Consider the following 16,615-nt stretch of genomic DNA (forward strand, 5'->3'; position numbering starts at 1 on the left):
GAGCCCTTCCTGGTACAAAGTAACATTGCGGACGCCATCGAACCGCAGTACTGACCGTCTAGGCTTGGTTGAACTACAGAGTCGTGTACCTACTTCTTAGTGGAATGACTGGGATTGATCGGCCTCCTCTGTGTAATAAACGCTGCTCATGCACGGTTGTTTACATGTTTGGGTGGGTTTAGTGATATTTCTGAAGAGTCGAAAGGACTGTGTCTGTGATACAGTATCTACAGTCAACGTCTGTCTTCAAGAATTCTGGGTGCCGGGGTGATGCAAAACTTTTTTTGATATGTGTATTTTACTCTCCTTAAAATCATTCAAATAATTTTACGACAGATTTCTCACAGGTGGCTGTGAAATATGTCCACACCATATTTGTTTTCGTTCTGTTCACGCCAATGAAAAATTTTGATCTCTCTGTACGTGAGGGTTGTATGCGAACTGTCAAGGCTGATGCAAAATTCACTTAAAAGCTCTGTAATATGATTCAAGGTCAAAGAGAGGTTACCAAACCTCAGTATCAATCTGTTCATCCCTTGCTTCCGTATTAGACAAAGTTGTGAGCCAGCTTCCCACTTTTGTTTTTGCCTCAGTATCTGTTTCCATGATGCTCTATTCTTGATTCTTATCCATATGATCTCGGAAGCCTGGATGAAGCTTTACAATGGCTTTCATTTCTGATCTTAATTTGTGCATGAGTCTCATCAAAGAGCGAAGCCATATCGATTACGTACTCGCTAGTGTTTCCCTTGTCGTACATGATTGTTATACTCTTATAGGCCGATCTTCCAAATGCGTCTCCTTGGGAGCAGGAAATGTAAACGTATTTGCGGACAAGCGATTCATTTGTAGGGAATTCATTCCCTTGGACTTGCTGAAAAGTTGATTGTTACTTGAAAGTCATCCTTGAACAAGCTGCTGTGTATTCAATTGTCGTTACGCAGTCACGCAAATACACTGTTCCCAAATGTTGCAGTGTATTTGGCACAATATGCAAGTTATCCATCTTATCACACTTCTTTCTCTTATATTTCTAAAAAACTAAATATCAGTTGTGGTCCTCCAGAATATGAGGACGCTGGCATTCCCAGCATCGCGAACCTTGTATCGCATATAAAGAAGTACACATTTTCAAAGAATAATCCACACATCCAAGGAGTAGAATCGTGACACTGCATTCATACAGGGTAACAATTATTGAACTATATGAAAAAACAGGGTAAACTGCTTACAAATTACGGCGTGCACACACTTTATGTAACATGTAAACGTCACTATAGGTAATCGGATTTAGGTTATGACACGTTAGATATGCCTGCCATCATTGGCGATGGCGTGGAGCAGACGAATAGAGAAATTCTGCATGATCCGCTGAAGTGTCGAAACATCGATGCTGCCGATGACATCCGGATGACAAAAACAAAAAAAAAAAAAAAAAAAAGTAGCCGGCCGAAGTGGCCGTGCGGTTAAAGGCGCTGCAGTCTGGAACCGCAAGACCGCTGCGGTCGCAGGTTCGAATCCTGCCTCGGGCATGGATGTTTGTGATGTCCTTAGGTTAGTTAGGTTTAACTAGTTCTAAGTTCTAGGGGACTAATGACCTCAGCAGTTGAGTCCCATAGTGCTCAGAGCCATTTGAACCATTTGAACAAAAAAGTAGTCGCATGTGTTCAGATCCGGAGAATATGGAGGCCAATCGAGGCCCATGCCAGCCGGCCGTTGTGGCCGAGCGGTTCTAGGCGCTTCAGTCCGGAACCGCGTTGCTGCTACGGTCGCAGGTTCGAATCCTGCCTCGGGCATGGATGTATGTACCGTCCTTAGGAAAGTTAGTTTAAGTAGTTCTATGTCTAGGGGACTGATGACCTCAAATATTAAGTCCCGTAGTGCTTAGAGCCATTTGAACCATATTAAGGCCCATGCCAGTGGCCTCTGGGTACCCCAGAGCCAGAATACCCCACAGCCACAGTGCTCCTCGAGGACAGCAAACACTCTCCTGCTTCGATGGGGTCGAGCTCCGTCTTGAATACACCATGTCTAGTCGAAATCCGGGTCATTTTGGATAATGGGTGTGAAATCATCTTCCAAAACTTTCACGTACCGTTTGGTAGTCACCGTGTCATTTAGGAATATCGTACTGATTATTCCATGGCTGTACATTGCACACCACACAGTCACCCGTTGAGGGTGAAGAGCCTTCTCGATGGCAAAATGCGGCTTCTCAGACCCCAAAACGCACCAGTTCTGCTTATTGTCGAGCCCATCCAAGTGACTGTAGGCTTCGTCGCTAAACCAACTAAATCCCATCATGTTCCGTACCCAACCGAGCAGTTTGAACGTACTAATGCAAACCGTTCAGAAGTTATGACGATTTTATTTCATATAGTACAATAATTGTCACCCTGCGAGAACAAGTCCATATAACACAAAAGGAATACGCAATAGCTTGTTCAAAGCTGGTTGTCCAGTACAAAGCTGTTTTTAAGTAAATGCTGGAGTATGAATTTCTTATAACAGAATAATTTATCAGGAAACATAGTCTTCATTTTCCTGCTGTTTTAAAAACAAGTGGTAAGCACCCACCCCGATGGCTTAAGGACTCGAACTTCCATGTACAGAAATTCGTATCTCCCGTACTACCGTCTAGTCATAATTAAACTGAAGCTTTTCTGAGTACTGCAGTACGGGCTGTATACGTCGCAGGATGCTGAAACTTAGTAGGTAGGTTCATTAAACGGTGCATTCAGTGAGGTTTCTGAAAAAAAAAAAAAACAGTTCAGTTCTGTTTCTTGCCATTTCTGCCACCACGCAAAAATATGGCGCTGTAAGCAGTCAGATTGTGAAATTTTCCTGTTTTGATTTCTGTATACTGCGTATCGCATGGTGACGCACGTTGATTTCTTTTGTCATTATTGATGTAAGGAGTTAAGAAAGTTTGAAGTTTTCTGTACGACTCACAATGGCTATTGAGAAGGAGTACGATGCATTGCTAGTCAAGTTGTTTTATCATAACAGCAGCAACCACAGTTTGCATTGCAGGAATATCGCCGATAGAAGCAAATGTGTAGAAACCTCATGTCAGTAAATGGGGTAAAGAATTTTGTATCAAATTTGAAGAAAGAGGTGAATTAAGTGGTGCAGCACGCAGAGGGAGACAGCCCACTCCCCTGGCAGTTATTAATGAAGTTGCTGCAGATATAGCCGACCACGCAGCACATGCCTCGCATTCTGTGGCCAGTGTTCGAGCCGCGTCACGGGAATTGTCTCTCCCATGGCCAACAATTCAAAACATGTGGCGACTTCTTTTCACAGTGGTATCCCTACAAAATTCAGAATGTGCATCAAATGCGGAGAGATAGCCCACCTTTTTTGCACGCATGGAAACAGGTGACATGTGGCTGGGGAATATTCATTGGGCGGACGAGGCAAATTTTGCACTGCAAAATACACAGAACTGTCACATGTGGGGTTTTACTCCGCCACATGTGCAGGAACATCCACTGCACTCATTTTATGTGACTATGTGGTGTGTTTTCACAAGCTCCTTCATTTCCTGTCCGTCTTTCTTCGAGGGGCCTGTGAGGTGCACAGCGACACATACACATTATAAGTACCTCCTTGTGCAGCGTGTGATTCCAGCTTTACAAGTACGCAGCTTTTCCACGCCATTAATTCCAAGCAAAATGGAAGACACCACATGTTGCTTGACAGGTGAAAGATTTTCTTCGAGAAACCTTCCGTAACGACTGCATCGTCACTGCATGTGTGACCTTCAAGAAACCCCGACTTAAGCCCATGTGACTTCTGGCTGTGGCACATTTGAACGATCTTGCCTATCAGGAAATTATCCTAACTCATCATAATCTGAATGGCAGCACATGACGACATGTCGCACTGATGACACCGGATACACTGCAAACATCTGACGACCATGCCGTATTATGGATGTAGCATGTTGCTGAGCTAGGAGATCACACTGAAACTAAGTCGTAGCTTGCGACCATGCACTAATAAACGTACCAGAACCGCCCTTATCCTGTGTTCAATCGTTCCTCTCCTTTTCCTGTACCTACACCACGTTTTGACTGCTTCCTGCGCCATATTTTCACCTAGTGGCAGAAATTTAAACTATTACACTGAAGCGCCAAAGAAAGTGCTATAGGCACGCGTATTCAAATACAGAGATACGTAAACAGGCAGACTACGGCGCTGCTGTAGGCAACGCCTTTATAAGACAAGAAGAGTCTGGCGCAGTTGGTAGATCTGTTATTACTGCTAAAATGGCAGGTATCAAGATTTAAATGGTTTTGAATGTTGTGTTATAGTCGGCGCACGAGCGATGGGACGCAACACCTCTGAGGTAGCGATGAAGTGGGGATTTTTCCGTACGACCATTTCATGAGTGTACTGTGAACATCAGGAATCTTGTAAAACGTGAAATCTCCGACATCGCTGCTGCCGAAAAAATCCTGCAAGAACGGGACCAATTACGATTGAAAAGAATCGTTCAATGTGACGCAAGTGCAACCCTTCCGCAAATTGTAGCATATTTCAGTGCTGGGCCATCAACAAGTGTCAGCTAACCATTCAACGAAACGTCATCGATATGGGCTTTCGGAGCCGAAGGCCCATTCGACACGAATCTTTCTGCCTCGCCTGGGTCCGTCAACACCGACATTGGACATTTCATGCTGCGAACACGTCGTCTGGTCGGAAGAGTCTCGTTCCGAATTGTAACGCGCGGTTGGATGTGTCGGGTATGGAGACAACTTCATGAATACATGGGCCCTGCGTGTCAGCAGGGGACTCTTCAAGCTGGTGGAGGCTCTGTAATGGTGTGGAGCGTGTGTAGTTGGAGTGATATGGGATCGCTGAAACGTCTAGATAAGACTCTGACAAGTGATACGCACTTATGCATCCTGCCTGATCACCTGCATCCACTTATGTTCATTGTGAATTCCGACTGATTTGGACAATTACAGCAGGATAATGCGACACTCCACACGTCCAGAATTGTTACAGAGTGGCTCCAGGAACACACTTCTGAGTTTAAACACTTCCGCTGGCCACCAAACTCCCCAGACATGAACATTATTAAGCATAGCTGGGATGTCTTGCAACGTGCTACTCAGAAGATAGCTCCACTCCCTCATACTGTTACGGATTTATGGACAGCCTTGTAGAATTCATGGTTTCAGTTCCCTCCAGCACTACTTCAAACATTATTCGAGTCTATGCCACGTCTTACTGCGGCAATTCTGCGTGCACGCGGTGGACCTATGCGATGTTAAACAGGTGTACCAGTTGCTTTAGCTCTTGAGTGTATATTCTTTCATCATAATCCGCGAGTGCACCGATTGGTGAACGTACCTATGACTCATCAGCGTCCTACGATGTATACAGTACGCACTGCAGGAATCGAAACACCATTAGTTTAATTATAGCTCCCCCCCTCGGTACGTGTCATACAATGATAAAATTTGGCAGGGACGTTCAGGACGTATGTGGATGCTGTCTGCATAAGGTATTGCGAATAGAGTTATAGTAAATAAGTAATAAATTTAAACATCAAGACTAATGCTGCAGTTTTACAGCATGAACAACAATAATTTACTAGCAATAAACATTTTTCCTTTCATCATTCTGTGCGGGTGTCAATAGGAAAAAGTTTCGCAAGTTATGAGTAAAGTTTGTAGGAAGTCGTTAAGTGCTCTCATTCTCAAATAACAGAACAATAAGTTCTAAGTAATTTGCATGCCATGAGTTATGCTGCCTCAGGACAGGCCGTGTACACAGTTCTAAATTTAATACTTGATATACTGTGTGAAACCTTTGACATAATATTGAAGCTCTTAATGAGCAGATTATGACAGCATTTAAAATTTCTAAATTCAATCAGTAATTGTGTGAAATACTGAAAATCACTTTTTTCTTGGAAGCCAGTAGACAGGCAACCTGCAACTGGGACAGTGCCTCAGGTTAGCCGCTCAGGAATATGCACGGCTTCATGTCCTCCATCGATAAAAATATAACACTCTCGAGGACTGTGTTCAGTGATACCTGGGTGTAATAGGTAACTACAGAGGGTTGTAGTGTTAGTGATTCTGTAAGCAGGCTGTTCAGGTTTTCTTATTGGTAATACCACGTAGCGCTCTGTATGAAAATCACTGGCTATGCTGTGGCTGGTTTGCATTGTTGTCTGCCATTGTAGTGTTGGGCAGCTGAATGTTAACAGCGGCTAGCTTTGCGCAGTTGGAGGTGAGCCGCCAGCAGTGGTGGATGTGGGGAAGTGAGATAGCGGATTTTTGAGAGCGGATGATCTGGACGTGTGTAAATCAGAAACAGTACATTTGTAAGAATGGACTTTTGAACACTGTTAAGGTAAATACATTGTTTGTTCTCTATCAAAATCTTTCATTTGCTAACTATGCCTATCAGTAGTTAGTGCCTGCAGTAGTTTGAATCTTTTATTTAGCTGGCAGTAGTGGCGCTCGCTGTATTGCAGTAGTTCGAGTAACGAAGATTTTTGTGAGGTAAGTGATTTGTGAAACGTGTAGGTTAATTTAGTCAGGGCCATTCTCTTGTAGGGATTATTGAAAGTCAGATTGCGTTGCGTTAAAAAATATTGTGTGTCAGTTTAGTGTTGATCAGAATAGGTAAAGAGCGAAATGTCTGAGTACGTTCAGTTTTGCTCAGCTGTCTGAAAATCAAATAATGTAAGAAGTTTATCAGCACAGTAATTCATTAATTTTTCTAAGGGGACGTTTCAATTCGATTGTTATGATCATCAGCGATAAGATGGCGCTCAGGTTGCCTGTCTGTTCGCCCTGCGTTTTGACTCTGCAGGCAGTAACTGTGCTTAGTTTGGAGGCGACCAGCGTATGCAACATTCATTCTAGGGTGCAACCACGCCCCACCTATAACTATGTACTCGTGTAGAACAGCTTTATCCACTTGAACGGAGCTGCATCGTGGGCCAGTGGGAGGCTGGACGCACATATCGATGGACTGCACCGAGCGAGGTGGCGCAGTGGTTAGCACACTGGACTTGCATTCGGGAGGACGACGGTTCAATCCCGTCTCCGGCCATCCTGATTTAGGTTTTCCGTGATTTCCCTAAATCGTTTCAGGCAAATGCCGGGATGGTTCCTTTGAAAGGGCACGGCCGATTTCCTTCCCAATCCTTCCCTAACCCGAGCTTGCGCTCCGTCTCTAATGACCTCGTTGTCGACGGGACGTTAAACACTAATCACCACCACCATCGATGGACTGCTGCACATATTGGGCACAATGTATCGGTGATGTATTACTGCTTTCAACAGTAATCCGTGCCACATTCTCCCACCTGTAGTATAGATGCACGTCAAGATCGACGCACTGTGAGAGCAGTGGTGGTCGACCGAAAATGATCCAGGCATGAAATCTGGGCACATGTAGAACCTGCCGTGTCATCAGGGAGGGTGGAAACCGTCTGCTTGCAGCAGGGTTAAAATCACTTGTGCCTCTCGCCAGGCTACCATTGACACCGCGACACCAAGGCTACAATGGTGTAGTGAAAGTGTTGACTGGAGAATGGAAAGGTGCTTTGATATTTTCACACATGAAAGTAAGTTCTGTCCTTTTGTGAGTGATGGACGTACACATGTATGGTGAATACCTGGTGAGATGTCTATACTGATGTACATTCGCCCACAGCACACAGGTTCCATCCTGGGTTTGATGGTCTTATGGGCCATTAGTTTTCGCACATGGTCGCATCTGATTATTCTACAGGATAAAGGAAACAGGTGGTCATCCCCGAGGTACTCTCATTTTTTCGAACAGGAAGGTGATGCGTTCTTTAAAGTAGGGCAGAGCACATTCACATACAGCTGTCGCACAACGGCGTGCTCTCGTGTGTAACGACAGCCCTGGCCAGCAAGATCACCAGATCTCTCGCCAATTGAACACTTGTGGGTCGCGATGAATTGGAACTTACTCGTTTTCCAGGGGTTGAAAAAACCATTGCTGAATTGCATAAAAAGGCACAAGGTGCTTCAAATGGTTCAAATGGCTCTGAGCACTATGGGACTTAACATCTGAGGTCATCAGACCCCTAGAACTCAGAACTACTTAAACCTAACTAACCTAAGGACATCACACACATCCATGCCCGAGGTAGGATTCGAATCTGCGACCGTAGCGGTCGCGCGGTTCCAGACTGAACCGCTCGGCCACTCAGGCCGGCACAAGGTGCTTCGGACAGTCTACTGCAGGATGGCATTCGACACGTTTGTGATCGTTTGCATGCGTAAATACACTCCTGCTTTGAAGCCTATGGGGGGTACTCTGTGTACTGATGCGATTATTTTGACATCTTTTACTGTGGCATGAGCTTCGTTTGGTCGGAATTGCTTATCATATACTCCTAAAATAATGACCTACTTTTCACCTGACTTGTCAACAAAAGGATCTTATACTTGTGAATCATGCATTTTTTTCGGGTGTCTAGGCTAAAAAAGGTGACCAATCACAATCATAGATGTCATGGACAATACTAACAACTGCTTACGTGACAGCTGACAGCGTCTGGTGCTGTCACATCAGATCTGCAGAAAACTCAGTTCGTAGCTGTATAGTGTGGTTGTGGATGATGTAAATGCATACAACGCCCCCTACAGTTCTCAATTCAGTGAAGCCCATTACCAGGAACTCCTCTTGCGCTCATTCGCCATCTCATGTTTCCTACCCATGGGGATGGCCTAACTGGTGGTGATTTCCCCTACAACTTCGACTGTCGGCATTGTCGTTGGATGACGCTTCTGGACAAGGGTTCGTAACATGAACTTTTTCCTCTGGCCTCCTCCTACAGAAAGATGTTGCCACACTACCCCATACTGTGCACCAGATGCCCCTCATCTTGCTTGCAGGCAGATGCATCTAGTATTATCTACCCATCAGGGAGCCCGTATGCACGTCCAACCTTACTTGCGTGCTCTCAGCGGGTGTTGAACTGTCGCATGGACCCTCACCTGGCTACTTGACCATCCACTCGTCAGCCTTTGGCCCTTTCCCGTCCACCTGGGGTATGTGACACTTGTACCGAGTGACAAGTACATTTCATTTCAATCAGTGTTTGTGGAATCAAGTTCAGTGTTGCGGTGTTGTTCATGCTTATGAAGAAAACGAAGAAATAAAGTTACATAAGCATGTATTCAGCTCTAGCATATCTTGCTCTGGAAATATTGTATGATTGTCAGGTGTCTGCTCAGGAGAATACGTTCGAAAGTTTAAGGCTTCAGGACTTCTACAATTATTTCTGGACGAGAGGTTCATTAACGGGTACATGCCATGAGATACGTGAAACTACAGTGGAAGACACTATTGCACTAACAACTTCTCTGAATGATGGAACTGTAAGGTAAATATACTCATGTTCAGAAATAAAATGAAGACCTTGAACGACTAGATAGGAAGTTCATATTCACAGGGCATGTACATTAATATTTTTTGCGGAAATGATTAGCTTCTGAACCATGTCAGCCCAGACGTTCAAGGTCAACATCGATACCGCGGCGCTACACCACCTACCGGTAAAATCTGCCAGCGGCTGTCGTCGCTATAAACTGAAGGCAATGGTTCAGTGCAGCTTGAGCACGCGTGCAGGATGCCTCACAGACGTAGGCGCGAACCGTACAGTCAAATCAGTCAGTTTGAAAAAGGGTGTATTATTGGTGCAAGAGAATGTGATGCATCCATTCTGGTAACTGCAGCATTTGTGGGACGAAGTGTTTCGGCGGTACAACGGGTCTGTGTCGAATGGTTCACAGAAGGCCGTAGAACACGACAATATGGGTTCGGTCGCACTATACAGACCACCCTTACGAGAAGATTGGCAACTCATCCGTATGGCATTGCACCACAGATCTGCTTCCTACCCGGCTCTGGAGCAACAGTGGAGCACATCGTGCTCTAACAAGGGTGACAGTCCGTCGCCGCTTATTACAGCTTGGATTACGTGCATTTGTCTACTTCTCCGCCTATCTTTGATGAATGTGCAGAAACATACTAGACGGAAATGGTGTATAGAACGGCCTCACTGGGGACAGGAATGGCATCAGACAGTGTTTTCGGAAGAATCCAGTTTCTTTTGGTTTGAAAGTGACGGTCCCATTTTGGTTCACCGTAGACAGGAGGAGTGGCATCAGAGTGACAGTATTTGCACAAGATATACAGTGCCAACTCAAGGCCTTAATGTTTGGGGTGCTGTTGCCTACAAGCACAAACCACATTTGGTGTGTGTCCTGGCATTGCAACTAGTTCGGCCTACGTGTAAGACGTCCTGCGACCCGTAGCCAAACCCTCTTTGCACAACACCGTAGACGCCCGTTTCCAGCAAGACAAAGAACGACCACATGTTGTTGCAAGAACGCGTGCCTTCTTGGTGTCACCGGAATCAGCTCTTTGCCCGTGCCCGCCAGATCACCAGACTTGTCACCAATCGAAAATGTGTGCGGTAAGGTGAAACGATGTGTACGGTGCTGTGACCCAATGTCAACAGCCACAGATGAGCTTTGGAACCAGGTAAATGCAGCATGGATGGCTATAGTACACATCGCTATTCGCGCCTTATATGCGTCGATGCCATCACGCATCTGACAAGTTATGAGGGCCCATGCCTATTAGGCAATGAGACACCTGCTGAACCAAGGTGATTGAAAGTCTTAGCCTTTCTGGAGAACATACTAACATACATGTCCTGTGAATATAAAATTCCTATCTCTAGTCATTCAATGTGTTCAAAATGGTTCAAATGGCTCTCAACGCTATGGGACCTAACTTCTGAGATCATCAGTCCCCTAGAACTTAAAACTACTTAGACCTAACTAATCTAAGGACATCACACACATCCATGCCCGAGGCAGGATTCGAATCTGAGATCGTAGCGATCGCGCGGTTCCAGACTGTAGCGCCTAGAACCGCTCGGCCACCCCGGGCGGCATTCAATGTGTTCTATTTTTTATGAACATGAGTGTAAATTAGTATCAAAAGTTCATCCAAATACATATTGATAAATACAGGATCTTTGAGAATACGCAGAGTACCATGACCACCAGTTCGACCGATTAGTTTTTAATTTTGATGGGAAAAGGAGAAGGAAGTCAGCAATTAGGACTGACTAGACTACCGCAACGTTTTTAAAAAGTCTCCAAACTGACAGCAACTTAAAATTATTTCTGACTTGTGTGGCCTATGCACAGAAATTACATTGTAGAACGATATGTTATAACCAGTGGAAATTAGATATCTACTAAAAAGTAGTTTAATGCTCCTCATACTCACTGGCTTTCTTGGAAATATGGTAAATAAGTTTAATGGAGAGTGAAATGAAACTACTTCCTCGTGTTTTACTTGGAAACCACACAAAATCGCTAAATGTATCTTTAAATTTGCAAAGTATTCGTTAATAAAGAGTATCTCAGAGGCCATGCTTCTTCAGGGGAATACCCATAAGAATTTCTATGAATAAAAATCTATATGAGTGGACACCTAACGCAACACCTGCGCAGTCGTAAATGACTTGCAATTGCATCATTCATTCTCTCGGTCTCGGAAGCTGTGCCGTAGAACAAAGCACAGTGTGCTGCCCTGCTACACTATTTAGTGTTCCTGTACCTGTGAAAAGCCGCTCATACCAGCAAGGCCCACAGGCTTCATAGAAGTGTCACTCCTGTAGCGTACCGAACGCCAGAGCGGGAGTGAGTTGCAACAGAGACAGCTGTAGATGGACAGGAGTGTAACGCATTGCAAAGCAAAACATGGTTGACTGGCATTGCAAAGCAGAGCCAGCTGGGTGCACTGTAGAAACAGCCAACGCTGCAGTATTCTAGGGGAAGGATGGAAGCCTTTCCTCACTTGTCACCATGGAAGCATTTAGAGTACGTGCATTAAGTCCTAAACTAACATAGTCTGAAGCGTAAGGTACTCAGCCATTTATGTACTAAATAAATCATTCCAGTTTCACTATCAGAGCCTACACCGTGCGCCTGTGACACCCAGAGCAACAACCCAGAATGCATTACAGGGTCCGCTGTTCAATCACGAGACAGGGCAACCTGCCCTGAGTCGCAAGGGAGCCACCCACTCGCTGGAGGAAGTTCACAGCCACCGTCAACTCCACTTCCGCCCTGTCATCACGGTCGCAGCCAGAGACATTGCTGACAATGGCATTCTAGTGATGCCATACTCTGCCCCAATTTGCGTACTGTCGGCAATGCCGGGCGTCTATTGTTCCACATGAAAGCCAACTGGACTCCTCGACCAGGCTGTTCCTGATGTACTACAGCCAAGGACTGGAATAAAGATATTAATTCAACAAGTCTACTGTCGTCACTCTCCACTGGTGATAGTCTGAAGGTCATTCAACACTCCGTACAAGTGTCACTCTGCACAAGTGTTCCAACCCCATCCACCTGTGCCTGTGGGCGCTCAGGTGTCTGCAGGTGGGCGTGCGAGCTGAAACATCCAACTCTACAACACCTGAACTTCTCCAATATCATTTTGTTACATCCTTTATCATCACCTGAACAGCCATACCATTCTTAGTCAATGTCAGTTATTGGTTTCCGGCAAGGCCTATCAATTAATGATGCTATTTTCTCTTTCACAGATCAAATTCTCTAATCTCTTAACAGAAAATTGGAACCAATTGGAATCCTATGTGGCCTATTCAAGGCTTTTGACTATGAACACCATGAAATTCTACCAAATAAAGCAAACTATTATGGGTTAAGTGGAATAATGTGGACACCGATTAAATCCAACCTTACAAGTAGGAAACAAAGGGCAATAATTTCTGATTGTAATGGAATCCCAGCTTCATCCAAGTGGAGTACAGTCAACACTGGAGTGCCTCAAGGCTCGGTATTGGGACTCTTGCGGTTTCATTTATAAATGACCTCCCACAGTGCACCACGCCAGTGAGCAAGTTCACCCTATTTGCTAACGATGCTTCTTGTTGATAAAGCAACAGAGAACAATCGGGAAACATCCGCGAACAATGCATTTGATGACATTCTGAAATGGTTTAACTGCAATGGGCTCTCTCTGAATATAATATGAAACTGGTTATGTACAGTTTCGTATGGCACATAAAGAAGCGGGGAATATAAGTATAGGATGTAATGGACAACAAATAAAGCAAGTCGACTTAGCTAAGTTCCTAGGTGTGTACATAAATTGCATACTAAATTGGTCCAACCATATCCTAGATCTAGAAGAAAGGCTTCATTCTGTAGCAGCTGCATAATTGCATCGACCAGACATAAATATGCCATAAGAGCTGCTTATTTCGGATATTTTCATGTACTTTTGTCTTACGGAATCATCTTTTGGGGCAACCAGCCCTTGGCCAAAAACGTTAGAGCTATAAGCATCATGAGCGGTGTGCAACCAAGGCGCTTCTGCAGTAATCCGTTAAGGAAACTACAGGTATTTACAATGATATCTTAGTACATAAAATCCCTTGTACGTTTCATTAATAAAAACCACCCTCTCTTCAAAACCAATAGTGAATATCATGGTCACAAAACAAGGTCAAAAGAGGACTTTCATAGCAAACAGCCGAATTATACCCTTGTACAGAGAGGAGTAAATTATACAGGCATCAAAATTTTCAATGCTCTATCCAGTGTCATCAAAAGTCTTGCTCCTGAAACACCAAATTCATGAGCAAACTGAAGGAACTCCTACTACAAAAATAATTTTATTCAATTAGTGCAGTTTTTAGTGCATAGGAGTAAGTTTGAGTTAGCCATTCAATGTAAGCATAAAGGTAAAATATTTGTTGCATTGTATTATATTGTTTCTCAAATACTTTGATATTGTTAATTTGAATGTGACCACATAAGTATTAATTCTGATGTATGTAAAAGGCTTTTCTTGTAGTGCTCCATGTTTTTACAATGCGTCTTGTCATGAATTAACCATATTGTGTGCTGCTGTATTGTTAACACTGTAAAAATACTGACTTGCTATCAGGATCGACAGGACTCGCAATGAAATAAAATAAAAAAATAAATACTTCTACAGTTGTCGTATTACAAGTTTGCTTTGTCCGCGTTTGCCTGCAGGCTTTATCACGGTGAGCGAGTGGTGCGCCGCCATGGAGGCCAAGACGGGTCTGACTCTTCCGTGGCGCATGCTGAAGGACAAGTTGGTCAGCATGGACCCGGCTTCCGGCCGCGTGCAGTACGTCACCACGTTCCAGGAGCATCTACCAGGCCGCAGAGCCGTCGTGAGTAGAGCTCGCAGCACGCTCACGGTAATGGAACCGGCGGCCCAGGGGAGCTCGCCGTCGTTTATACTCCCCCACTACCACCACCTGCCCCTGCACAAGTCTGCGTGTCTCCACGGAAACACTCGGCTTCTCTCACAGGATGTAATGCAGAGCCCCGTATGCCAGCTGCACTCCATCACAATCGTTTACTGTTACTTTGATTTTATCCATACTGGGTGAGAGGTCGTGGTTGTGAATGTCAATGTTAAAAAATATATCGGCTCAACCACATTTTTATAGTGTAAAACACTAAGATTGACGCGTTTCGGAAGTCAAGCTTCCATCATCAGAATAATAAAAAGTAAAAGAACCTGTTAAAACTCGCTAAAATGGAACCTGCACCAGGCACAATAAAATTGATGATAAAATTAAAACATCGTGGCTACTTCCCTTATTGCAGCCGTGTCTTCCAAGGTGCATCTCCACGTAGTCGTCAAAATATAAAAAACATCTAACCACATGGTTCTCTCCTCTATCGTCGAAAAACCGCCCGTGCGTCTTCGTTGATACCACACACCACGTAGCCAAACACGACACTGAAACGCGAGTGAGCTCACGCGCAAGTAAACAGGGAAGTCACAGAGATGTCTATACAAACAGATAACGTATGCATGTTCTAAGGACCTCACGAAATGATGGTATCCTACCAATTGCTAAAAATGTAGTTACGAAAAGAAACCAGTGAAATGTTTGAAAAAGTTATTTGTATCACCAGTTAGCTGTTCATTCAGTGTGTTCTGATTATCCACACTATGTACCGTAATTTCCAGCTGTTCTAGTAGATCCAGCTTTTTGCCTTTGTCCTGTCTGTGTAAAATAACGAGGTCCTGATCTATTCCCAACATGGGGTGTCCCGTTTCCAAAATATGCATGGCTACAGCTGACTTTTCGAAATTATTAAGCCGGAAAGCTTCGCTACGTTCTTTGTGACGTACTTTAAAGGACCTACCAGTTTGGCCTACATAGCTTGCCTTGCACGTGTTACACTTAATTTTATAGACCCCAACTCTCTCATATTTATCGCTTTCCTGTTGCAAATTATTTCTTAGTTTAAACCGCAGCGTATTATTGGTCTGAAAAGCGGTATCAACTTTGTATCCTCCCCACAGGAATATTTAAATGAGAAACCATGAACCATGGACCATGAACCAAGCGTAACCTCGCACAAGAATAATAATTATTAAATGAATTTTAATTATATTGTAACCTCTGAACAAAATTAATTTTAGTGTAATCTCTGAACAAAATTGGCTCCCATTTATAATGTGTGCATAAATGCATTCACATTTAATGTAACCTCAAAATTCAATCCTAAACCCGGAAATTATAAAAAAATTCAGTAACCTGGTAAATTTTATGACGACAGCAGCGCTGCGCCTCGGCCCTGTATTCTGAATAAAAAAGGAAAAATTCTTACCTCAATAAAAACTGCGAATATATATCTGCTCTTATGTAGAAATATTTTGGCACAGCTTCGTGCAATGCTGGCGTATATATATATATATATATATATATATATATATATATATATATATATATTTTATTGTTGGAAGGAATGATCGTGCATTGGAAATATTCTTTAAATTGAAATGAATGCTTTTCTTTAGAAAAATTACTTTATATTATGAAAATTATTATTGCGGCATTTTTAAAAGAAGTTAATGACAGTTAATATACAGGGTGATTCAAAAAGAATACCACAACTTTAAAAATGTGTATTTAATGAAAGAAACATAATATAACCTTCTGTTATACATCATTACAAAGAGTATTTAAAAAGGTTTTTTTTTCCCTCAAAAACAAGTTCATAGATGTTCAATATGGCCCCCTCCAGACACTCGAGCAATATCAACCCGATACTCCAACTCGTTCCACACTCTCTGTAGCATATCAGGCGTAACAGTTTGGATAGCTGCTGTTATTTCTCGTTTCAAATCATCAATGGTGGCTGGGAGAGGTGGCCGAAACACCATATCCTTAACATACCCCCATAAGAAAAAATCGCAGGGGGTAAGATCAGGGCTTCTTGGAGGCCAGTGATGAAGTGCTCTGTCACGGGCTGCCTGGCGGCCGATCCATCGCCTCGGGTAGTTGACGTTCAGGTAGTTACGGACAGATAAGTGCCAATGTGGTGGCGCTCCATCCTGCTGAAATATGAATTGTTGTGCTTCTAGTTCGAGCTGAGGGAACAGCCAATTCTCTATCATCTCCAGATACTGTAGTCCAGTTACAGTAGCACCTTCGAAGAAAAAGGGACCAAAAACTTAATTGGCTGAATTGGCACAGAAAACGTTCACCTTAGGC

The 16,615-nt window shown here is 43.8% G+C and overlaps 1 protein-coding gene across 1 annotated transcript in view; it reads left to right on the forward strand.

The window, feature by feature from the left end:
- The window catches only part of LOC124789082 (serine/threonine-protein phosphatase rdgC), a 1,335,318-nt gene that overhangs the window by 1,232,511 nt on the left and 86,192 nt on the right, over window positions 1–16,615 (forward strand). The window contains exon 13 of the mRNA XM_047256373.1: window positions 14,106–14,269. Within this exon, the coding sequence (XP_047112329.1) occupies window positions 14,106–14,269 (164 nt within the window). The remainder of the gene's footprint in view (window positions 1–14,105; window positions 14,270–16,615) is intronic.

The sequence above is a fragment of the Schistocerca piceifrons genome, chromosome 3, assembly GCF_021461385.2.
Source record: "Schistocerca piceifrons isolate TAMUIC-IGC-003096 chromosome 3, iqSchPice1.1, whole genome shotgun sequence".
Lineage (NCBI taxonomy): Eukaryota > Metazoa > Arthropoda > Insecta > Orthoptera > Acrididae > Schistocerca > Schistocerca piceifrons.